Source organism: Primulina huaijiensis, chromosome 15 (genome assembly GCF_012295235.1).
Source record: "Primulina huaijiensis isolate GDHJ02 chromosome 15, ASM1229523v2, whole genome shotgun sequence".
Taxonomy (NCBI): domain Eukaryota; kingdom Viridiplantae; phylum Streptophyta; class Magnoliopsida; order Lamiales; family Gesneriaceae; genus Primulina; species Primulina huaijiensis.
The window spans coordinates 20,541,973-20,565,626 of record NC_133320.1 but is presented as its reverse complement, the minus strand read 5'-3'; the positions used below and the strand labels follow the sequence as shown (position 1 = coordinate 20,565,626).

Sequence of the window (23,654 nt, the reverse complement as noted above, 5' to 3'; positions counted from 1 at the left end):
GTTTGGAGTCGACTGAATTAATTTGTCGTATTTAAGTCGATTTAATTCGTGATCGTTTCTAATTTCACAGTGACAAGCTACTCTCACGAGTTTTTTTTCAACGCCTACTTACATTATTTAAGCGTAATTTTGAACTAGGTTTTATCCTCAAAGGATATGTTTGGTGTAGGTGATAAGTCAAGGATAGATTATTAATATCATGTTTGTCTCATTTTTTATGGGCCAAATTAATCAAGAAGTTCATGATAAAAAAAAAACATATTTGGTTGAAAAAATATCTCATTGTTTTCGAGGGATTGACAATCCAATTCCTAAAATATAACATAAATTATCATTTTGCCTACAAAAAATCAACATGAGAGATCTACAATTTTGGATTCTATTCTTTGATGGTTTATTTATTTTTTATTTGCACACACATCACAAAAATAATTTCATGACGAAACTAAATAAAATTTAAAAAAATAGAGAAAAAATTAATTAGAAATCAATATTAAAAATGAGATAAAATGCAAAAGCATATTAATTTTTATTAAAAATTAAATTATCATATAAATACATAATTTATAATTTAAAATTTTATAAAATATTTATTTATTAACAAAACACATGATTTTGAAAATATTGCTACAAATATCATTTTATATACCAAATTGTCATCAATGCTAGTTTAAGGTATTTTTGTTTCAACAACAAAAAATGTAAAATTTATCATACTTATTAAAATCTTACCAAATAAAGCATGCTTTATCACAACACATTATATATCTTTACCTTGAGTTTTGTCATCAATCCAATTAGTTATCCTATCCTACACACCAAATATAGCCAAAGTGTGTTAACAAACCGATCATAATATAGGTATGGCTTGCGAGTTCTTGAAGATAATTTGTGAATTATTACTTGAAAATATATATTCGAAACTATGGAACCATGCTCATTCAATATAAGTAATTACTCCTATTTTCTTCATAAATATCATTATTTTTTAAGTAAAACATACTAAATTAGAACTTCAAACATTAACTTTAAATAATAATTAATCTAATTTTATTATATTTTATATTAAAATATATTATACATAATACAAATTTATATTTAGGAAAAAAATTAATTAGGACGGAATGTTTACTAAGTACTCCAGTTATATATATTTAGGCCGAGAATTTTTATTTATCCATTTCAAATATATAATTTAGTTTCTATATTTAATATTATTTTATCTATCAGATGTCATTTGTCTTTTAAATTATTAGTTTTTTATTTAATTATTAAAACATTCAATTGAATATTCTTTTTTTTTTTATATATAAAATTTATTTGTCTAGTAAATTTTAAAAATGTAAAGTATATATGGGTCGGAGAGTAATTAATAAAAAGCACTGGCACTTTCTTTTACACGCCTTGTTTAGCCATAACCCTGAGTACAGAGGACGGTGGTTTCTTCAAATTGATCTTCAAAAATTTGAAAACTAAAGAAATAAGGAAAGAAATGAACATCGCCGTCGCGTCAACTGCGGTCAGATCCGTTTTCCGAGCACCAACCGTTCGTAACGCCGCCGCCAGGCTCGCCTTCGAGGCAAAGTTCACTCGCTCGGCGTTTCGCCTTCCTTCCAGAACTCCACTCGCACACCGCGTCTTTCGGTACTTCAATTTTTTCTGTAAATGCAAATTACGAACTAATTCAAGTTCAAATTCCAACTTATACTGATAAAATGATGGTTAATTTCTGAATTCCTTTAATAATCTGTTTTTTCTCTTTTGCTTTGGACAAATTGGAATAAGGTGTCCTGCTGAGATGAGTGCTTGCTTGGAGTCGATGCAACCGTACCATACAGCCACTGCATCGGCATTGATGACATCTATGCTCGTAGTTTCTCGCTGTGGTTTTGGCTGGCTTCCTGAAGGTACTATCCGATAGGTTTAATCATTCTGTTTTGGAAAATCAGTTCATTGGTGGGGATTTTGAATATTTATGAATCTTCGGCTTAATGCTCTGTCATGCTTCATGTGTATGACTTATCTATAGGTGCATATGATACCAATTGTTATCACGTGTGTTTGTGTGTGTGTCTTTATATCTAGGGGTGAGTATTCGGTTAATTCGGTTACCGACCGAACCGAATTAGCAATAACCGAACCGAACCGAATTATTTAGCCATAACCGAACCGAATGAATTAATTTTCATAACCGATGAAAACCAAACCGAATTAAAATCGACCGAATTAACCGATTAGTTTTTAAAAAAATTTGTGATTTAATTGTAATTATATATGTAATTTTTTTTTTAACACTACCGTCGACACAAATGCATAAAAATATGAAATCACACACATCACAAATGTATAAGTTTTGTTTGAACACAATTAATACATGTTTTTTTATAAAACTTACCAGTGAAGACTGAAGAATAGAGAATGACCGGCGCTGAGAGATGGGTGGGCGGCGCCGCGGCGGATGGAGTAAGAGTGGAGAATAACAAATCAAGGGTGGGCGGCGGATGAAGTATGATTTGAATTAGGGGAATCTGATTGTGATTCGTGAAAGGGGAATAAGAATAACAAATTAAATTTTAAAATTTAAAATTTAAATATATATATATATATTGATAAATAATAAAAATTTATTAAATAATATTATTTAATAAATCGGTTAATTCGGTTAACCGATTTCAAAATTTTGAAAACCGTAACCGAACCGAATTAACCGATATTTTTTAAACTTAAAAACCGAATTTCCGAAATAACCGAACCAAATTTTCGAATTGGCTCGGTTCGGTCGGTTAATTCGGTTTAACCGAAATATTGCTCACCCCTATTTATATCTTCATCTACTCTAGTCAAGAGGAACAGACTTCTTTTCCTAGTTTGGTAGGGTGGAGAAGGGAAGATAGAGCAAATAGAAGGGTTAGGAAATTTGTAGGAGTTTACAAGCTTTCCTATCTTGAAGGAGTAGGACAAATAGATATTTACTACAAATCTCTCAATTCTTAGGTCTATTGAATACTTTATAGTTGGTAAGATGCCAGAAATACCATGTAGTTAACATATGTATGCAAAAGTTGAAAAATACTTTGGCTTTCTTTACACCCTCTGATTTAAATAATAATAATACCTTTTGTTTGAATCATGTGGTGCAAGGGGATAATATTTTAGTATGTTAGTCTTTCAAAATTTTGTAATTGTAATGTGTTATTCTCATTTACTGTTAATGTTACACATACATTATGTTCATCTAAAAATTTGTGACTTATTTATTGTTACCGAACAATTACCACAACATTACTTAATAAAACTAGTTATTTCCTAAAAACAAGTTTTTGTATACGAGACATAAATAAACAAATAGTATTTCGGTTGTGAACAATGTCTAGTATCTGTTTTCTTTTTGGATATTTTATATCTTTTCTTTTACACATTCTAGGACCGATTTTGTCACTATTCTGTGAACTTGTATGTGTTAATTTTAATTTTGTTTTCTTGTATGGTATTGAGTGTCATAATGCCAATTAAACGTATAGTATTCTTTCATCATGTGCACGATCGATGATGTGAAGGATCGTATGCATGTGTTTGTGATTGAGTTTCGCTTCTCTATTGTGCTCCAGATGTTCACAACTTTCTTTATTTCTTCTTGTTAAATGCAATAAATAATACGACAATTCAGCAAAATTATGTCCCACCCCCTTCATTCTTTCTTATTTTCTTTTTATGCCAAATGAGGAAGTTTTTCCTCCATTTTGTGATATCAGACAACTTGAGAAGTTTGTTGATTTTGTGACCGTCTTCACTCTTGTAGCCTTGTGCGTTTTATTTTCTTCACCTTTATAAACCTTTGTTTTGTGAAATTTATTTTCATTGTGCTTTTCTGCATTTCTTATTGAATTTAGAAGATAATGAAGGGCTACCTTACTATTGGATTTTGATTCTTCATTTAGGTATCTAGCGACATCTAGAAGGCCCTCCTTTGCTGCCTTTGTCACTTTTCACGTCTTTGGTAAGTTAGTATGTCTGGTGTCCTTCTGCGATCTGAAGGAAGCATTACAAAACCGTTATACTATGTTAGGATTCAAGCCAATTTATTAGCTCGCAAAATTTCCTTCCCGTGATCACAATGTATATGTTGTACACCTTCTTTCTTCTATTATTTTTTCCAAGACAGCTTTTACTTTCCATTTTCCAATGCCTATCCTGATTTTGATAACGAAGTGCTCCCACCTTTCATTTGTCTTTGTTACCCTTGACTAGAGTGCTCGAAGATACCAAAGAGAAGAAGAATTAATTGATTCTCATAGTTTTGTTATTGAGAAGGCATCATCTTAAATGTAATATGCTGTTTTTGCTTTTTATACACGAATAAATGAGTATTGTTTCTGAATGAACTCTTTTGCAGAGATATTGCACTTTCTTGCTGGTTTATATAATATTTTCTTGCATGAACAAGCACATTCTTTCACACTGTTAAATATTGGAATCAGTATTGTTGAGACTACTTACGAGTGCTCTGTGATGTTCGGTGATTTAAGTTTCTAGTATGGTAAGGGTCAATGGAAATTTTTGAAGCAAAACTTTCAAGCTTGCAATGATGTTACCCGAACGACATTAGAAGGCCAAGGAATGTAATAAACATGGTTTCCTTGTTCCAGCAATGGCGTATGCAAGTGAACTAGTATTTGATTGCTGTGGACAAGGGTTGCTTCATTGTTGGCAGCAATTGAATGTCATTTTTTCAGTTGATTTAGATTTTGGATTCATTTATCAAATGCCAAACATGTATGCTTGATAGAGCGGGTTTTCAATGGTAATTTTTTAAGGCTGACCTGATCTCTCATATTTTAATCAGCTTGCTGCGAAGACCTGTGACCATCAGTATCTCATCCTCTACGCTTCAAGCAAGAATTACCAGATATTTCATCTGGGACGCCTTCATTGTTTCGGTTTCAGAGGTTATTAATTCAGCTACGAATCATTAAGAGACGATATTTTACTCATTTTAAGTTTCAAAAAGAGCTCACTTCCTGCTCCGAATCTTTTGTTTCTAACTATAATTTACTGGCTGTCCTTGAGCATGGGTTGATCTTAAAGAAGATTATGTGGTGGCTATTGTTTTCTTCAGTTTTCCAAAAGTAGGATGCAGAATGATCTCTCAAACCCCCTTAAAATATATCTATTTGGCTATTTTGTATAGGTAGGTGTTGTATCTTTTTACCTGCAATCTATTTGTCTATTCTGTATCTTTTAAGTTTCCATCTTGGAGGAACATTATCGAAAATCCGGAATTTACAAATTATCTTCCCGTGAAAGAGAATTTCTTTCAAAAATCTTATCTACCAAATTTTCTTATTGAAAAATCAATATGCTAGTAGACAAATTTTTCTCCAGGTTTGGAAAACCACAATTTTTAACTATGACGATCTTTCTGAGATGGAATATTAAATCAAACGTTCAAAATATGTTTCATTCAATTAATGTCATTATTTATGATATAAAATATCTAAACAAATATTCATTATTAATATATTAATGCTTAATTGTGTCAAGTTAAATTTCATGAAATTTTTCATTTTTTGGGTGATATTTAATATCAGACCTATTAAATTTTAATTCCAATAAATTTCAAGGTCAACTCTAAATTTAGTTTAGGAAAAAGGCTTTTTTTTTTTCCATTGTGTATATACTTTAATATATATTTTTATTATATTATAATTATAATAACTCGACGTCCTATAATAACAACTTGAAACATAATATAATTTTGAATTTGTCTAAAACATCATTTAGCAATATATATTCAGTTAATTATATAAATGTACATTTTTTTAAATAACATGAGACAAAAATATGTTTTAAGATTTATGCTCTTGAATATTAAATATTATTATATCGAAATTTTGTAAATATATAAATATATTATATCCATATCATACATAATATTCATGCAACGTGTGTATATCAACCTCTGGTATGTATAATCATGTCAAGGCTTAATAGCTCAAATCTGATACACAATGGATGGCTTTATCCTTAAAATTTTATATATTGTGTATAAGACAAAACAAGAAATTGTTGGGGAAAAAAAATAAATTTATAGAAATAAAAAATATAATTTTCTTTCCATAAAAATAAATAGAGTTTTATTTGAAAATAAAATTTATAAAGATTCAACTGACATACTATTTTTTCAATCAATACAAGTTAGACAACATAATGCATTTAATAAATAATATAATACTGGTAATAATAAAAGGAAGGTAGCGCTATCCGTCGGAGATTACCATCTGTTATCTTTTCGACAGAAGAAATGTGTAGTGTGGCGGTGGCGCCGTTGGCTGGAATCAAGTGCTCTCATGTGGCTCCACCGTGGCTATTTTTCCGATCAAGGGCGGCGCTCAGAAGCTTTACAGTTTCGGCATCTTCTCCTGTGACCGAGTCAATTCGAGTGCGATTTGCACCTTCCCCCACCGGGAATCTTCACGTTGGCAGTGCCAGAACTGCGCTATTCAACTACTTGTTCGCCAGGTCCAAAGGCGGAAAATTTGTTCTTCGAATTGAGGACACTGACTTGGAAAGATCCACCAAGGAGTCCGAGGACTCCTTGCTTCGTGATCTTTCTTGGCTTGGTCTCGATTGGGATGAAGGTAGAGTTAGCCCTCCATTTTTTTAAGGTTTCCCTTCTCCTACCAGTACTCGTCTTCCCCCTCCACCCAAAGATTCGTTTATCACTTGGTTGAAGTCGGTTGTATGTCGTTGACTACCCATATTGGCTTTTTGATGCCAAGTCCTTGGCTTGCATTCTTGTTAATCGTTTATTTATCTTGCGATGGAATTGTAGGCCCTGGTGTTGGAGGGAACTACGGTCCCTACCGGCAGTCTGAGAGAAATTCTCTTTACAAGCATTATGCCGACCAACTTCTGCAATCTGGCCATGTTTACCGTTGTTTCTGCACGAACGAGGTGATCATTTTAGAAATTTCCAAAAAATGACGACTTTAATATCTCAGATAGGATTTTTGAATGTTTAGTTTGTTTCTGCTATCCATATCTCCAGGAGCTGGAAAGTATGAAGGAGATTGCGAAATTGAAGCAGCTTCCTCCTGTATACACAGGCAAGTGGGCCAGTGCAACAGATGTGGAAGTGCAAGAGGAGCTGGGAAAGGGAACTCCTTATACCTATCGATTTAGAGTTCCCAAGCATGGAAGTTTGATCGTCGATGATCTCATCCGTGGTGAGGTAATTTAAATTATGATTTTGTGAAAACTGTCATCATGCCCTCTATCTATGTGCGTGCCTTAATGACATATTTGCAAAATAGAAATTTTCAGGATACCTTACATTGATCATCCCTATGGAGTTTGGACAGGAGTTTTTAGAAGTCCTAACCATTGCCAAGTCTGTATTCATCATTCTACTTGTTTGAAGTGTTTTGCAGCGAAAGTGTTAATGTCCAAAATTTTTTTTTTGTCCGGTCTCTTAAAAAGAAATAAAATACACATGACCCAGCATGCCTAACATGTTGTCTGTGCTATACAGTATACACATAAGAAAACCCTCCAGCACACAATAACATTTACGTAAGTTAAGCTATTCAATCATTTAAACAATCAAATAACAAACTTCACATATGCATTGAAACACTTGGTATCTCTTATTAAATTAAACCATTCAAAGCAGAACACGAAGGAGACCAGTTTAGGATGAAGCCTCTAGGTTGTTTGAGATCCATAGCCTCCTGTTTTCCAGTTCCAGGAGTTTGGTCCCTGTCTCTGGATATCTGGTCGCTTGCCATATTTTTATGTTTTTCCCATTGCTCTTTGACAGTTGTTTTTCTTCTCTCTTTTTTTTTTTCACCTTTAACACCACTAAGGCTTTTACCAACATTTGTCGTGTCCTTAAGATATAAATAATTTACCTACAGTCTCCAATCAACACATATGAACGTCAATGATAATATGGATCAAGTTATATTTTTAATTATGGTAAATATTTTTTTACATGATCTTATTTTGATTTAGTTGAATGGTTTTCTCGACCATGTTTCTACACAAAATATTCTCACAAATGTAATGTGAAACATGGTCGGAGAACTTTCTAGAAATTTTTATTGCTTTATAGACTGTGAGGTGATGGAGAGTTATGATATTGCTTGTCAGTTTTGACGCGGCCATGGTACTTTTGAGATGTCGGAACTTTATGGATTGTGAGAACCGGTCAGTAATGAGCATGCATTAGACTAATTTACTGGAATACCGTTTTTCACAATCCATAAAGTTTTGACATCTCGAATATGACTAACTTAGTAGAATACCGGCCAGGTTCTTTTGACATTTGTCTCCATCACATTTTTTATTTGGTTATAATTTTACTTGATATTGTCATGTAGGTAAGTTGGAACTTTGATACACTTGGAGATTTCGTGATTATGAGAAGCAACGGACAGCCTGTTTACAATTTTTGTGTCACAGTTGATGACGCCACCATGGCTATCTCACATGTTATAAGGTTAAAATACAGGCATATCGCTTCGAATGCCACTTATTTATTTTTTAGTTACCATTACGGCTTTGGATTTCTGATCAGAACTTGTTCTTCAGAGCAGAGGAACACTTGCCAAATACCTTGAGACAAGGTTTGATTTATAAGGTATCAATCTGCATGTCGTTCTAGGAAGTTTGAAGTTAAGTTGTAGTTTTATAGTTGTGATTTTTGTTGGCGTGTGAATTGAAACAAATATATGAAATATTTACTTCCCAGGCTCTGGGATTCCCGATGCCTCAATTTGCACATGTTTCCTTGATTTTGGCACCTGATAAGAGCAAACTCTCAAAACGGCATGGTGCAACTTCAGTGGGTCAGGTAATCCTGCATGGTTTTATTTGGATTTTTTTCCATTTAATAATTTTTGGATTATCATATTTAGTCAAGAATCTACGATTATCAGCTTAGTAATACAATCCCATGATCTACTCCGTTGTGATTTGCTATTCATGTTTCCCTAAACTAATGTTTTCTTATTGTAATTTTGTATTTTCATTTTAAAGTTTGCGGAGATGGGATTTCTGCCTCAGGCAATGGTCAACTATCTTGCTTTATTGGGTTGGGGCGATGGTACCGAGAATGAATTTTTCACTCTTGACCAACTTGGTTAGTCAATTTTTTTTTGTCAAAACGTTTTCCTCGTTATTCCTTGTTGTTTTTGAGTCTTTGTGCACCAGATGTTCAACCAATGACTGCTTCATATCTTCTGACATTATTTGCAGTTGATAAATTCACAATTGAGCGTGTCAATAAAAGTGGAGCAGTTTTCGACTCTACCAAGTTAAGGTAATTATGGTTTTTAGATAGTATTTGGTTAAGGTTCCTACATTATATGCAAAAGGTATTGCTATAGCCATTTTTCTGGAATTTTCGGGTTTCTATCACGAAAGATCGCTATTTTCAATTGATTACTGTTTCTCATCTTTCTGCGTATGCTGAATACTAAAAAGGTGGATGAATGGTCAGCATTTGAGATCTCTACCATTAGAAAAGCTGACCAAGCTTATCGGTGAGCGCTGGAAGAGCATTGGCATTGTTACGGAGTCAGAGGGGAGTTTTATAGAAGTACTATCATTCTCTTCAACTGTTCCGATTATTTATTGTCTTTCACAAACAATCCGTTGGTCTTAGTACTCTCATTACATCCCATCGGTAATCCATACTATCAGGAAGCTGTACTGCTGTTGAAGGATGCGATTGACTTGATTACTGATGCCGACATTTCTCTTTCAAACTTGCTGTCTTATCGGTTATATGCCACACTCACTAGGTAATCTAGACTCCGTGAGTTTTCAGTTTCTTGATTTCGTTTGGCATCGTTCAGAATATGCAAAACTCTCACTTTAGCCCATTCTGATTTTAAAACTGTTCTAGATTTTTTAGTGCAAATCATATTCTGGGAATTTACGCTTACATATAAAATTCAAAGCTTTTAAAATTTTTAGCAATTCACCACATGCTTACTTGACCAAAATTAATAAGGGAATGTAAAGCTGGTTTCATTATTTAAAGCGGCAAAATTACAAGCTATGACCACAGAAAACTAATATAAGCACGTTAGTTACTGTTCCCTCGAGAGTGATACATTGCTCTGGTTCAGTACCTTGACCTTTGTTTGATTGAAATTGCACATGAGATGAGAAAATCAACTTTTCTTTATCAGTAAAGTTTTGGCTCTCATACTAATGCATGGGCTGATTCGAGGTAGCTAACCTCCAAGAATTTGAGAAAGGAACGAAAGAATTTGAAAAGAATTCGGAAAAGAGAAAATGGCATTAGAAAATGAGTTTCTCAGTTTGAGTTACAAAATACATTGGATGCTATTTTTTCTTTTCGTACTCTCTTTTATACTCTCCAACTGCAACGATATGTTACTTGTATCTACAATTCAATTCATCATTTATTATTTGAAATAAACTATACAATCAGTTAATTGACTTGGTACAGTCATTCTCCTCTTTATTTCCTGTTATGGTTTCCACTCGTGTGTTACATACGTTCTGAATTATATTGGTTCATTTTTGGGAATCTTATGAACTATTTTGTGAATGATTTATGTATGTAATACGCATACATGTAACCAGCGTCCAGCGCTATATTAAATCTTTATTTCCATATAAGATGGGCTAGAACTGCCATGATTGTACTGATGAAATTTTGTACTACGATGACTGCAGTCCTGAAACTAAACCTGTCTTAGAAGATGGGCTACCAGAAATTGCTTCCAGTTTGTTAGCTGCCTATGACAGTGGTGAGCTCAAAAGTGCGCTCGAGGAAGGTCACGCTGGATGGCAAACGTGGGTGAAGAGTTTCGGTAAATCACTGAAACGCAAGGTTTGCCTTTCTCTGAACAGAGATTATTACGCTTATTTTTCTTCATCTGTGAATCATTTTACTTATAGTGATTTTCAATCCAGGGGAAAGCACTCTTCATGCCCCTCCGAATTTTGCTAACAGGAAAACTCCATGGGCCAGACATGGGAGCTAGCATGGTTCTGGTCTATAAAGCCGGTTGCTGTGGTATCGTGGTTCCCCAATCTGGGTTTGTGTCGTTGGATGACCGGTTTAAAATGCTTCGAGAGGTCGAATGGGAGTCCTTGAAGAGGGATAATCCTGTTATGGAGTCAACTGTGGCTGTGCCTACCTGAACAAGTTACTTTTCCTTCTTAGTGTGTGCTTTGGAGGAAAAGTAATAGATGAGATGCTAGCCTAGGTTAATTCTTTCAAGCTTTTTTGGTGGTAACTTTTTCCTAAGAATCTGAAAAAACAGAGGAAAAAGCTCATTGTATATCGTATTTATTCAAAATATTAATTAATATAATGCTAAGAAAATTTTGGTTTGGAAAAAAAAAAGGATGAAAAATAATGCCAAGAATATTAGGCCAAATCATTTTCATCTCAATTAAATAAACTACTTAGGTCTGATTTGTGATATGAGATGATGCAACATAAATATGATTTATAGATGAAAAATGAATATATTTGTATTACATAATGATTTGGTTGAGTCTAATATTGTATTAAAGTTGTCAATTTGATTTGACTAGGGGTGGTATATCACATCGTATCGTATCGAAAATTCAATACCGTATACTATTCCGAAAATTACGGTATAAGAAAATTCATATCGACATCGTATCGAAATTTTCGGTATATCGATTATCGGTATACCGAAATTTTCGGTACATATAACTAGCATACAGATTATATCGAAATTGTATGGTATACCTAAATTTCAGTACGATATTGGTATATGCCGTTTATACCGAAAAAAACCTTACATTTTAAAGTTTTTATAAATTTATTGTTTTAAAATATTATATGTTTTAAAATTTTTGTATATTTTTTCGGTATTCCGGTATATACCAAAATTTTCAAATTGCATACCGTTATCGTACCGAAAAATTTGGTATTGTTACCGCACCGAAATCTTCGGTATAACGAAAATTCGACATTTTTCGGTACGATAATACCGAAATTTTCGATATTTTTTCTCACCCCTATATTTGGCTCTTTGGGTCAACTCTATGCGTTGTTACTCTATGCGTTGTTAATTAAAGGCTGACTTTTCTCGTCCAATTTGACAGAAGTTGAGGTAGGTCTGTTTCGTTGGATAAAAAAAATATAATAATTTAATTTCTCATCGTTCACATCAAACAATTTGAAATTAAATTTATATTTTAACTCGAATTATTGAGTAAGTTTATATCATAGCTTATTACAAATGTTAATATTTTATCATTACATTTTTCAATGAAAAAATAATAATTGTTGGACAACTAAAGATGTTTAATTTAAACATAGAAATAGGTTTGGTGGATTTTATGAACAATTATTTTTAATTTGTTTTTATTAGTATCATAATCAGATTAAATAATGTAATGGATAAGATAAGATTCCATTATTTAGATGGCAGAAGTGTGATTTCCGTGAAACATAAGGGGGAAAAGTAACTACAGTAAAACCCTAACGCAGAATCTTGACGATATATCCGAGTCATATTTCTGGACGGATTCTGATCCTCATTCTATCATACGGTGGATTCGAGACGAATTAATTTTCTATTTGGGTTTTTTAATCGGTAAATTTTGTCTTGTATTGAAAGTTTTCTTTTAAATTTAATTTCATTCACCGGAATTTCGTTGTTTCGTTTAGTATCTGATCGTTGTTCAAGTGTAGTTTGTTTGAGATTAAGCTTAAATCACCATATGTGACTGGAATTGTAATGGCGCGATTTATCTGTATTTCTGAATTTCACTCCGTGAGTTATTTCTGGTTTTGTGTTCTTGAACGTTAATAAGCAATGTTTTGTTCTTTTTAAATGCTTCTGAAATGGTGTAGTTGTTTGTCATTCATTCACTAAAAAGAAGTGAGAAAAGTGGTTCTGAATGTCAACATATAAATGGATTTCTTCCGAACAGCTTGTGCAAGGAAAAATGTTCGTTATTTTTTTCTCTCTTGAAATGTGCATTGGGATAGCTCTGAAAGTGTGGCTTCTTAGTTGGGGTGAGAATATTTTTTATTGTTTTTTTACAGGTTGTAATGATATTTTACTATTTATGTAAATTTGTTTGGAAATGGGGTTTATTCTGTTGACGTTCAAAATCAGAGTAAGATCCATATGACATCCAATGGTATGTGTGCTTGAGATTTTATATATTGTGTTTCTATATCTGCACATTTGTAGATGTTTAAAAAAATATTGGCAAGATGGACGTGCTTGTGATAATATGTGGTATACTTTGGTATTCTGCGTTGAAATCTTTTGTTACTGAAATAAGTTTGGGTTGTGTCTTTTCTTTTACTCTGTGCAACATTGAAGAAACACATATTGTGGTTTGGGATGATAATATACCTCCCAAATTAACTGTGAATCCATGTGAACTTCTGTTGAATTGGTTTTTTCTTAGTCTCAAATTGTTATTTTTCAGGGCACAGCATTAATTTGCAATTATGGTGGATGGCACAAATAATCCATCCTTACTTCAAAAGATACAAGGGCAATCTTATTTTTTCTCTCGAGTTTCTCCTCAAATACAATGTAACAATGCCAAGTTAAACGCATGGACTGGCCGATACGTCAATTATGGCCTACAAAGTTTGTCCATGCCATCACACCGAGGAACTGACCTGGAAATTGTTTCGCCACTGTCTCCTTTTCTTATTCAGGCTCCTGCCGAGAAAGAACGAGGTTTTTCCAGTTTTATGGTGGATTTCCTCATGGGAGGTGTTTCTGCTGCAGTGTCAAAAACCGCTGCTGCTCCAATTGAGAGAGTTAAGCTCTTGATTCAGAACCAGGATGAGATGATTAGAGCTGGTCGGCTGTCTGAACCATACAAAGGAATTACTGACTGCTTTGCCAGAACTATGAAAGATGAAGGTGTCATTTCTTTATGGAGAGGCAACACTGCAAATGTTATCAGATACTTTCCTACCCAGGTTGATTTATCTTCTTGATGATAAGTTCTCCAAATTCTGTAGGTTTATTCTGATTTTACATATAATATATAATTTTAAACATAGAGAAGTTGGTGACAAAAATCTAAATGCATTATTTTCCTTGACCCTTTATGTAGTAGTTAGTTTGTGCAGCTTTCTGAAAATGTTGTAGAGATCAAATTGTTCGCAGCTAGTTTCTGTTTTGAATATGCATGATCCTTTAACATCCTTTAATTCATGTAATCTACAAATAAAAAAGGATTAATCAATGCATGTACTTCAAAGCTAATGTAGAGTTTTCCCGACAAAGGTAAATCATAACATTCTCTGATTCCTCTAGTTTTGTTATGGAGGGTAGGCTCTGAACTTTGCTTTCAAAGATTACTTCAAGAGATTGTTCAACTTTAAGAAGGACATAGATGGCTACTGGAAGTGGTTTGCAGGAAACTTGGCATCTGGTGGTGCTGCTGGTGCCTCTTCTCTTTTGTTTGTGTACTCCCTTGATTTTGCCCGAACACGACTGGCAAATGATTCAAAGGCTGCGAAAAAGGGTGGTGAGAGACAGTTTAATGGATTGGTCGATGTTTACAAGAAAACGCTAAAATCTGATGGTGTTGCTGGACTTTACCGAGGATTTAACATCTCGTGCGTTGGAATTATAGTATACCGAGGGCTTTACTTTGGAATGTATGATTCCCTGAAGCCTGTTGTTCTGACTGGTCCATTGCAGGTTAGTAGCCTACGGAATTTTACATGAAACATAAGGTTGGTGAGCGATTATCGGTGAAATAATAATTTTTCTAAACAAGTAAGATAAGCATTCTCATGGACATTTGAACCTTTCCATATGGTTTCTGGATGATCTTGTATGATGGAAATGCACAACTCTCAATTAATATGGTGAAGCTTTAGGATAGCCTTGTTTGATGCCATATTCCAAATTTTAGGGCCACTACACAAGTTAATACCAGAAAGCTATTGCCAGATTGAGGCTACTAACATGACTAATTTGTGTCCATAACTGCAGGATAGTTTTATGGCTAGTTTCTTACTGGGGTGGGGTATCACGATTGGCGCTGGCTTGGCTTCTTACCCAATCGACACAGTGCGTAGAAGGATGATGATGACATCGGGGGAGATTGTGAAATATAAGAGCTCAATGGATGCATTCTCCCAGATTGTCAAGAACGAAGGCACGAAATCACTCTTTAAAGGTGCTGGAGCCAACATCCTGAGAGCAGTTGCTGGTGCCGGTGTGCTAGCTGGCTACGACAAACTGCAGGTGCTTGTCTGGGGCAAGAAATATGGATCTGGAGGTGGCGGTTGATTTTACAATGTAACGGTGATAATGACTATGACGTTACTACTCGTATCTTCCTTTGTGTTTGGAAATAATAGTTTGGATGGATGAAAAAAAGAAACTTTGGGTTGGTGCTTTATATAGTTGAACATCCCATGTAATTACAGTAGCAACCTTGTATCCAAATTTTAGTCCCGTTCTGGAGGCGGTCATGATTGTTTAGTACTGCCTATCCTCGTTTGTTTTTTTATTGCTCGTTAGTTTCCTTCTAGCATTTCTAGCCAATGTTTTTCCCCTCAATTCCATGATACTAGAGAACTAGATTCTTAAAAGAGTCGAGCTCAGGTCGAACCTCAAGAAATTTTCAGTTTACGTCTTATCTTTATGATTTTTTGAGCTCCGGGTGCGCAGTTGGCTTCTTTACGGTTTATCTAATTTAAAATTTAATGTTCATAGTGATATGATGTATCGCATTATGAAGAATGGACTAAATTTTTAATTATATGTAACCATACGTGAACATTAATATAGTTGATTTGTAGTAATGATATTTAATCAATATATACCGTAGAGTATGTACTTATAATACATAAATTATTAACAATGGTTAGGAAAAGTTTCCAAATTGGTTCAGAAGCTTCTGATCCATCATATCAAAACTCAAGCTCCAAAGTCATCAGCTCTCGGAGGACAAAATGATGAGCTTCTCAGTTTGCTAAGGATGATATACGCACGTTTTTGGTCCAAAGAATGAGTTTCTCAGTAAGTTTCTTGAGGATCTTGTATTGCATCATTTGATTTTTTAATATTTATTTTTGTTATTAGACATTGCATTTTCAAACTGAATCAAGGCTAGAGGTGGATTCAGCATGTTAGAACACGGAACCGATCACCCCTTCGAACCATCCGGAATGGCTCAAGTAGTCATGGCAACTAAATTCTTGGACCCATCGGTAAATCTGAAGAGTCACGACATGACTCGAGTTTCTGAGACTTTTTTTTCATCGAGTATTTTGACATATACTGCTACTTTAAAATTCAAACATGAATCCACACGTCAGCTATACAAAAACAAATATTGCAGTTGCAACATCGGATTTTCACTTCTTACAGCCTGAATTTAGAGCGGAAGTTTCTTTCTCTATATCTGCTTGTGTAACACAAAACTATTCTCCCATACAGATGTCTTTTGGAACTGCATCAAGCCAATCCGACGAGTTTTTCACTGATTTCCCACAGTTTACTCGCTTTCTCAGCATCACTGGCTTCTTTCGAGAGCTTATTCTCAAAAGACGAAGAGTTGTTATTCCAGCTCCAATATACACCCGACTTTGAGAGGCTTGTATCACTAACAACCTGAATTTCAAGAAAATATGTAAGTATTTATATTTGTGGGTTTGATGAAATCTGCTTCTTGGATTTCATGTTTTGACTAACCTGCGCAAGTCTTTCTCCAGCTTCTGTTTCAGAGACATAGCCTTTGGTGATATATTTCTGGAAAGGTGGGAAGAGAATCCTGAAAAGTGGAATGTGTTCTCTGAATAGTCCTGTTTCTGCGATACATCCAGGATAGAGTGATGCAAAAGTAATGCCAGTTTCCTCGTGGAAACGTCTGTGAAACTCTTGCATAGTGAGCATGTTACAGACTTTGCTGTCTTTGTAGGCTTTGGCACCATCAAATTCGCCCCCATCTATCATGGACGAGCTGCCTACTCCATTCAAACCTCCTCTAAGTCCCCTTAAATCCCCTAAATTAGCCTTTGGTGGCACATTTCCGGCCAAGGTGTTTGTGTTACCTATCAAGAGCAAAAAGGAAAATCAGTCAAGTGTTCATATTACATTGGATGAAACTCATTACAGTAGCATTCTCAAGAATTCTACAAAAATTCTTTGCAGCTTGCCAAACAGTCGATGCGGATTGTAACACAATTATGATGACGAATCACACATTGAAATAAATCACCTTCAGTCTTGATTTCAACCAAGCAAAAAATAGAAAGACTAAGCATTGAGCTCAGAGCAGTACCTGTAATGGAACCAACGATGATGAGGCGCTTCTGTGGATAATCTGATTTTTTCATATCTTCCAATAGCAACCTAGAAAGAAGGAAATGGCCAAGATGATTTGTGCCAACACTGAGCTCGAACCCCTCAGCAGTAAACGTCGGCTCTTTAGCAGTTGGAAAGTAAACGGCAGCATTGCAAACCAGCACATCCAGCGGCCTCCCAGTAAGTCGAAAAGCATCAACAAACTGGCGGACACTTTCAAGAGAGGCAAGGTCAAGATGCATGACCGTGTAGTCTTCTTTAGCAATACCAACGGCTTTCGCAGCTTTTTCGGCCTTGAGAAAATTCCTGCAGGCCATGATAACATGCCATTTTCCTGTTTCGGCAAGAGCCTTTGCAGCTGCAAGGCCTAATCCTGAGGATGCTCCGGTGACTATAACGGTGCCTTTGGTTCGAGTTTTCTTCTCTTCTGTTGAAGCCTGATTGATGGATGGAGCTGTGACTGTCGTTTGTGCTTTAATTGGTCCATTTGCCAGTTTCTTTCTTAATTCCTGCACAGTTAACTTCATCACTACGTATAAACCACAAAGATTCAGAAAGTCAATTCGTAACCATGGTTTCCATAGGATATTGTTGAGTCTGTGTCAGCTACAATCACTCACATTTGTTCAACGTAGCCATCCAGGTTGCAAAACAAATGAAATGACTGTTTTAGTGTTTAAAATATTTGATATCTATCCCTAGCCCTAAACGATCTAGTTTCCTCTGATTAAAATGCTCCATACCCACGAAATCACCCTACTTTCTAGGATACCCTTCCATGCCAAGAATCAATTTTTTCAATTCCACCCCTCCAACCACCGGATATGAAGTGTAATCTACCAAATCAAAGTCTTTCAAGAAAGGAAAGACACCTTTCATCAATCTTTCTCACAAGATTTGATGCAATGGTACTGTTTCAAAAACTGCAATGAAAAGGTATAATAAATTACCCATTCAAAAAATATAGATATATATATATATGTACATATATATTTACCTTGTTCAAACAAGAGTTGCTTTCAGCTTTAAGAGAGAGAGGCAGTGAAGCTCCAAAAAGAGACGTCTCTTTTAAACCACTTGCTTTGTTCTACCAAAATTCATCCAACAACACAACAAAAACTTCGATAATTTAGAATCTAACCCACAAACTTCATGTAAAAACTAGATATTATAACAAGAAAAGTAATATATATTTCATTCCCATTTGAGTGAATCTTGTGTACCTCTTTAGGAATGGAGAGGGTCGATGAAACCACAGAAGCTGCTTGGAGATACATTGTTACGATAAACGAAAGATTTGCGAGTGTGTTTTTTGGAGTGGGTTGAGTGTGTTTTAGCAGAGGGAGACAGTGTTGGGATGTTGGGAGAAGAGGTAAGAGTGTATTCTTGTTTAAGACAATGGCCCACTTTACCTTATTTTGTCCAATCAGCGCTTCAGCTTGGATTCTCACTCATTGATATTTATTTTATTTTTTTTTTAAAAAAAATAACTCAGTGATAATTTGTTTTTTTTTAAAAAAAAAAACAAAGTTGGATCATTAATTATATATATAAAAGAGTACTAACAACGGTAGGGGTAGGGAGAGGATACTCACCACCTAGGGTCTATGCGGTTTTTTTAGTCTAACTAATATTGTTCATATCCATATTTCTCTAATAAAGCATCTGTATCGATTCAAATTCATAATTTATAACATATTTTTCATCTTCATCGAATAAAATTTGATATGCTAATATTTCAAATAATCTAAAAAAATAAAAAATTTATATAAATCTAGATGATCACGGATTTTGAGCCGCGTATGTTGTGACCACACGGCCTAGAAAACCGATTAATGTTACAATGCTCAAAGACACTGTTTTTCTAAAAATCGATGTATTGGGACTTGGGTGAATGATCATCGTTTATATATCATAAAAAATACATTCAAAATAACAAAAGAAAAGGATTATATTGAATCGGGTTGTGAGAAAAAGAAACGTATTATATATACATATACAATACAAATATATAAAAATTCATATATTTACAGAAATGAAATATAAAATTAGCAGATAACATTCTTTTGTAGTCGGCTCTCGGTCATGATGAAAGCGTGAATATAAAATCAAATCGCATTTTGCACTTCTGTGAAGACCTAAACAAACGTATATTCTCTTGTGTGAAAATTAAATATCTTCTAAAATCTAGTGTTATTAAAATCAATCAAAACATACCCTGTAAATGGATAAACGAATCCAATTTATAAAAACATAGAATTATAAAACAACTTTAATTTAGGTAAAGGGTTTTATGTAATCTATGTTTTTATAAATTAGATACATTTATCCATTCGATTTTTTATTGGTCGAATCGTATAAAATATTCGTCTTACAAAACTGATCAGATCAAAGTTTTTGTATTTATGTAGACAGTACAAATTATATATGTTATAATTCATTAACATAAAAATTGATCAATTCCAAAATTCGAGCCGATGGCTGCAAATGGCCAACACAACCAACTGAACTCAACAAAGATTGGACCAAATGTGACATATGTGACAAAGGCCTCAAACCTCTACAAACTTTCATGAAAATTATGCCTACTCTTTCAAAATTCTGGAAAACAAAAGGGCCCGTAAATCTCTCTCAGAAAATAAACGACTGAGTTCCTGAATATGTTGCTGCGACTGTAGACTATACAATATTTTTCTGAAAATATGAAGAAAAATATATCTTAAGAGGCACCCTTGCAAATTTATCTTATGGGAATCAAGACAGTTTCTTCATGCCGTTTTCATGCATGTCTTACGCCCATGAAGTAGTCGAAGTCATGATGTTGGACGCCAAGTTGCTTTAGCCATGAATCTGCCCTGCACAAAAGTAATCCTAACTTCTCTTTGCCATGAGCATTTTTGTCCGAGATCCACACGTCGCCTTGCATCTTGTAAGTGGCCAAACCAAATGGAGTGAGGGAAATTACAACCCCATCTTCAGTTTTTCCATCAACATTTTCAACCTCATATTCAAATTGCATATCTATCCATCATAATTCGGAACGTTTTGATAAGTTTCATACAATAGTGAGATGACAAGCATCATGGACAACTATCGTCAATCTTTCCCATCAATAATTTTGTACCTTGAAAGGAGGAAGAAAGGGTGTGATATGTGAGAAAGCACGCTTGCAAGTCTTTAAAAGTTCTTCCGGTGCTAGGAATGTGATAAATAGGGTACCTATATTGTCACATGGATAAGGTCATTCATACCGTTTTTTATTCCCTTTTGCATCTAGTTCCAGGAAATTGTTATTATAAATATATAAAGGGTTGAAAATAAAGGAAAGGATTTGGGAAAAACTAACCACGCGACCGCCATCCAACTAGCTGGTGAAAGATCTACACTTCTCAACGACATTAATCCAGGATAACGTTGAGCTAAGCTGCTTACCTGTTAAATCAAACATTCAAACTGTGCTAATAATACTATGCATATCACAAGGAGCGAAACCAATTGAAAATGACTAATTCAATGTTTAAAAAATTCAATAACTTTTGTTACCTTAAAGAGAAAGATCAGCTCGCCACTAAAACAAGCATATTCAATCGTCTCAAAAGTTGTGTATGATATTTTATTAGATGCCTACTATTAACGGATTTTACTTCATTCCATTATATCCATAAGAACTTGCTTTTCATATCATTCTTATAAGTAATCGATCACAAACAAAAGAAAGATAATGCTCGGTATCTAAGAGTAACGGTCTTTAAAAAGAACAGGTGGAAAAGGGGAAGGGATTAATTACCTTGTCCATGAGAGGAACTCTTTCATATGGGGACGATTTCTCGAAATACTGAAAGTACAAACCACCCGATTTTTCATTCGGATGCCAGAAGTTATCATGCTCGAATGGTCCTTCATCAGACGAGCATCCATCCCATCTCGACAACTTCTCACTCTCGCTCTCATCACTGAACGAATCATTAAAAGAATCCCTAGTCTCACTCGTCGAGTCTGTCTCTTCCCTATCCCTAACAAGTATCAAAAGCATTCACCGTTCAATCTACCAAAGACGAAAAACACCATGAATCCCTATATTTCCATCTGTTGACTTGAAAAATTACTTCTTAAAGAAAGAAAGTGACGTCATTATACGTACAAAACAAACGAAACCGAAACTAAATGAGCTCGAATCACGCATTCAATTCACAAATTAAATTTCTAACAACAGAATTTGCTTACTTTAGACAGTTAATCAATGAAGAGGTGGTGAAAATTTGGATAGCAGAGAGATAAGGCACAAAATATTGGTCTAAATTCTTGCCATCTTCAGCAGTAACTGGGACTCCAGCCCCATAGGCACTCCATTCACCAAAACTATTCCAAAGATCAGCCAACATAAAATATTCAACTTTCTCCCTTTCCAAAGGATGCCATACCCTATTAAGCTTCTTCACATCACTCTGCTCAAAGACATACATTTTGTATATATATACAAACAAATAAAAAACACAAATCAAGATTATGATTTAAATGACTCTTTAAACATGAAAAATAGGTGGGAATGGCAGACCTTGTACAAGAATTGAGATGGGACCATGGGTGTTGTGCTATCCAAGAAGGATTCCAGGTTTGTTAGCATTGAAGCCTTGTCTAAATTCAACATGATATCTGTGTAAAAAGAGAGAGAATTTGGTCTACTTCTCTCCCCCAAAGCCTTCGAATGCAGAAGAGGCGAGGCAGCAAAAGGAATGAAGAATTCAGAGGAAGAAAATTTATTGAGGGAAAAGGGGAAGAGAAATTGACGGGATTTCTTACTTTTTTTGTTTGTATTGAGGGAACAAAGCTAGCAAAAAGAAAATCTGTGACCAAAAATATTTCTACCCTTAGATTTATGAACAAACTAGTTTCCAAAAATAAGGAATTATAGTAATATTTTCTTTCGATTTTTCTTTCTTGGAAAATGGATGAAGTTAACATATATATCCAAAAAAAGACAGAATATCGAATTCAAAGACAGGTTTCAATCACTGTGAAACTGGGACTCGGGTAAGATTTTCTCTTCCTCGTCAAAACCCAGAATTCTTCTCAAGGAAAACCCGAAATTTTATTCTTCAAAAAAAAAAAAAAAAAACTCTCACCCATCCATACAACCGAAATCAAAACCCAACCCACAATCCCAATTCAAAATTCAAGAAGAAAAAATAAAAATATAACTCCTTTCTCGCCTAAAGAAATGCATGAAAATGAAGAGACGTTTGAATCACAATTCGAGACCAAAGCAAGCGTTTTGTGAACCAAGAAACCGAAAACCAAACGCTTTTTTTTAATTTTTTTATATATTATATTAACCTGAACAGAAAGTTACGGCCACTGATTAAAACAAGGGATTAAGGTACCAGAATTGAGGCAATTAACAGGAGAAAACAAGGTCCCAAAAGCGTGCGTGGGGGAAGAATCTGAGACTCTTGAGCTTTCAGAATCCTCAACAACGTTAAAACACGAAGTGAAAAACCATTAATTTATGGGACTTGAAACATGTTTCAGTATCTGTCTCTGTCTCCCAAATTATACTCCCACCGTTGAAAGATAAGCTTCATTTATGCATTTCTTGCATTAATTAGGAGTTATAATATGGCTTTTAATATAAAATTCTTTATCTTTTTTTTTTTTTTTGAAAGAAGAAGAAATTTTTAAATAGCAAAAGATGACAAAAATTTGTGTGAAACGGTCTCACGGGTCGTATTTTGTGAGACGGATCTCTTATTTGGGTCATCCATGAAAAAATATTACTAAAGATATTATTTTTTATTGTGGATATCGGTAGTATTAATCCGTATCACAGATAAAGATTCGTAAGACCGTCTCAGGAAGATAACTTGGGGGAAAAAAGTTCGAATTTTGATTGTATAATTTGGGTCAAATAAAGAATAAAAAAATCTTCCTAATCCAGGACCATTTCGGGGCTATCATTACTTAATTATTCAAGATTACAACTATTAATGGTTAATTAATTGTGATTAATGGAAGGAAACAACTGTTGAGATTGTTATCAAGATAATCTAATTCTTGAGTGGAATTATATAATATTTTAAAAATATATACGTTGACTGGATTATATGTGGAATATGATATAATATACAAATAATATTAATAAAACAATTAATAATTTTTTTTTCCTGGTCGTGGGTGAATATATCCAAAACTGTGGATTAGTGAGTGGTTATCCAGATGGTCTCTGTATGGTCAACGTAAATGTCAAATTTTACGGTCGATTTTTTTAAATAAAATAACAGTGGTTATTGTTAGGGATGATAATCAAGGTCACTACTAAGATGCATGTGAGCC

The 23,654-nt window shown here is 34.3% G+C and overlaps 5 protein-coding genes across 7 annotated transcripts; 3 read left to right on the top strand and 2 right to left on the bottom strand.

The window, feature by feature from the left end:
• The first annotated feature begins 1,381 nt into the window (after positions 1-1,381).
• On the top strand, positions 1,382-5,236 carry LOC140958427 (protein NUCLEAR FUSION DEFECTIVE 6, mitochondrial-like). Of its 2 annotated transcripts, XR_012171781.1 has the most exons (4): positions 1,382-1,644; positions 1,786-1,907; positions 3,939-3,997; positions 4,844-5,236. XR_012171781.1 is itself a non-coding variant. In XM_073415866.1 (3 exons), exons 1-3 carry the CDS (start codon positions 1,493-1,495, stop codon positions 4,861-4,863), a joined length of 294 nt encoding a protein of 97 aa, XP_073271967.1. In that variant the 5' UTR covers positions 1,382-1,492; the 3' UTR covers positions 4,864-5,236. The 2 variants fall into 2 exon arrangements, 1 of the variants encoding a protein (XP_073271967.1); XM_073415866.1 differs by lacking the exon at positions 3,939-3,997.
• Positions 5,237-6,246: 1,010 nt separating this feature from the next.
• Positions 6,247-11,357, top strand: LOC140960188 (glutamate--tRNA ligase, chloroplastic/mitochondrial). The gene is made up of 12 exons (XM_073418342.1): positions 6,247-6,638; positions 6,833-6,954; positions 7,049-7,231; positions 8,382-8,500; positions 8,593-8,641; positions 8,753-8,854; positions 9,040-9,142; positions 9,259-9,322; positions 9,487-9,601; positions 9,706-9,806; positions 10,714-10,870; positions 10,954-11,357. Exons 1-12 carry the CDS (start codon positions 6,302-6,304, stop codon positions 11,182-11,184), a joined length of 1,683 nt encoding a protein of 560 aa, XP_073274443.1. The 5' UTR covers positions 6,247-6,301; the 3' UTR covers positions 11,185-11,357.
• A 1,245-nt stretch (positions 11,358-12,602) lies between these two features.
• LOC140960356 (ADP,ATP carrier protein 1, mitochondrial-like) lies at positions 12,603-15,507 on the top strand. Its single transcript, XM_073418604.1, has 4 exons — positions 12,603-12,617; positions 13,468-13,975; positions 14,334-14,705; positions 15,003-15,507. The coding sequence occupies exons 2-4, from the start codon at positions 13,490-13,492 to the stop codon at positions 15,300-15,302; spliced, it is 1,158 nt and encodes a 385-aa protein (XP_073274705.1). The 5' UTR covers positions 12,603-12,617; positions 13,468-13,489; the 3' UTR covers positions 15,303-15,507.
• Positions 15,508-16,302: 795 nt separating this feature from the next.
• On the bottom strand, positions 16,303-18,739 carry LOC140960355 (protochlorophyllide reductase-like). The gene is made up of 5 exons (XM_073418603.1): positions 18,548-18,739; positions 18,322-18,411; positions 17,302-17,833; positions 16,713-17,071; positions 16,303-16,631 (listed from the first exon to the last, which is right to left on the bottom strand). Exons 1-5 carry the CDS (start codon positions 18,599-18,601, stop codon positions 16,476-16,478), a joined length of 1,191 nt encoding a protein of 396 aa, XP_073274704.1. The 5' UTR covers positions 18,602-18,739; the 3' UTR covers positions 16,303-16,475.
• Positions 18,740-19,816: 1,077 nt separating this feature from the next.
• On the bottom strand, positions 19,817-22,908 carry LOC140960216 (uncharacterized). Of its 2 annotated transcripts, XM_073418388.1 has the most exons (7): positions 22,706-22,908; positions 21,880-21,977; positions 21,549-21,769; positions 21,112-21,337; positions 20,671-20,756; positions 20,449-20,543; positions 19,817-20,345 (listed from the first exon to the last, which is right to left on the bottom strand). In XM_073418388.1, the coding sequence occupies exons 2-7, from the start codon at positions 21,970-21,972 to the stop codon at positions 20,104-20,106; spliced, it is 963 nt and encodes a 320-aa protein (XP_073274489.1). In that variant the 5' UTR covers positions 21,973-21,977; positions 22,706-22,908; the 3' UTR covers positions 19,817-20,103. The 2 variants fall into 2 exon arrangements, with proteins under 2 accessions (XP_073274489.1, XP_073274488.1); XM_073418387.1 differs by having other exon boundaries at positions 19,818-20,345; positions 21,880-22,907.
• Between the last annotated feature and the right edge of the window lie 746 nt (positions 22,909-23,654).

Excerpts from the sequence above, each read along its gene's own strand:
- LOC140960216 (XM_073418388.1), bottom strand. The coding sequence starts at position 21,972 with ATGTTGAATTTAGACAAGGCTTCAATGCTAACAAACCTGGAATCCTTC. Across the intron at positions 21,770-21,879 it reads CATCTCAATTCTTGTACAAG|AGTGATGTGAAGAAGCTTAA; the intron begins GTCTGCCATTCC and ends GTCTTTGAGCAG. Across the intron at positions 20,757-21,111 it reads GAGTTCCTCTCATGGACAAG|GTAAGCAGCTTAGCTCAACG; the intron begins GTAATTAATCCC and ends TTGATTTAACAG.
- LOC140958427 (XM_073415866.1), top strand. The coding sequence starts at position 1,493 with ATGAACATCGCCGTCGCGTCAACTGCGGTCAGATCCGTTTTCCGAGCA. Across the intron at positions 1,645-1,785 it reads CTCGCACACCGCGTCTTTCG|GTGTCCTGCTGAGATGAGTG; the intron begins GTACTTCAATTT and ends AATTGGAATAAG. Across the intron at positions 1,908-4,843 it reads TTTTGGCTGGCTTCCTGAAG|CTTGCTGCGAAGACCTGTGA; the intron begins GTACTATCCGAT and ends TATTTTAATCAG.
- LOC140960188 (XM_073418342.1), top strand. The coding sequence starts at position 6,302 with ATGTGTAGTGTGGCGGTGGCGCCGTTGGCTGGAATCAAGTGCTCTCAT. Across the intron at positions 6,639-6,832 it reads TGGTCTCGATTGGGATGAAG|GCCCTGGTGTTGGAGGGAAC; the intron begins GTAGAGTTAGCC and ends ATGGAATTGTAG. Across the intron at positions 6,955-7,048 it reads GTTGTTTCTGCACGAACGAG|GAGCTGGAAAGTATGAAGGA; the intron begins GTGATCATTTTA and ends CCATATCTCCAG.
- LOC140960356 (XM_073418604.1), top strand. The coding sequence starts at position 13,490 with ATGGTGGATGGCACAAATAATCCATCCTTACTTCAAAAGATACAAGGG. Across the intron at positions 13,976-14,333 it reads TCAGATACTTTCCTACCCAG|GCTCTGAACTTTGCTTTCAA; the intron begins GTTGATTTATCT and ends TATGGAGGGTAG. Across the intron at positions 14,706-15,002 it reads TTCTGACTGGTCCATTGCAG|GATAGTTTTATGGCTAGTTT; the intron begins GTTAGTAGCCTA and ends CCATAACTGCAG.
- LOC140960355 (XM_073418603.1), bottom strand. The coding sequence starts at position 18,601 with ATGTATCTCCAAGCAGCTTCTGTGGTTTCATCGACCCTCTCCATTCCT. Across the intron at positions 17,834-18,321 it reads GCAACTCTTGTTTGAACAAG|GAATTAAGAAAGAAACTGGC; the intron begins GTAAATATATAT and ends TTAACTGTGCAG. Across the intron at positions 16,632-16,712 it reads CTGGAGAAAGACTTGCGCAG|GTTGTTAGTGATACAAGCCT; the intron begins GTTAGTCAAAAC and ends CTTGAAATTCAG.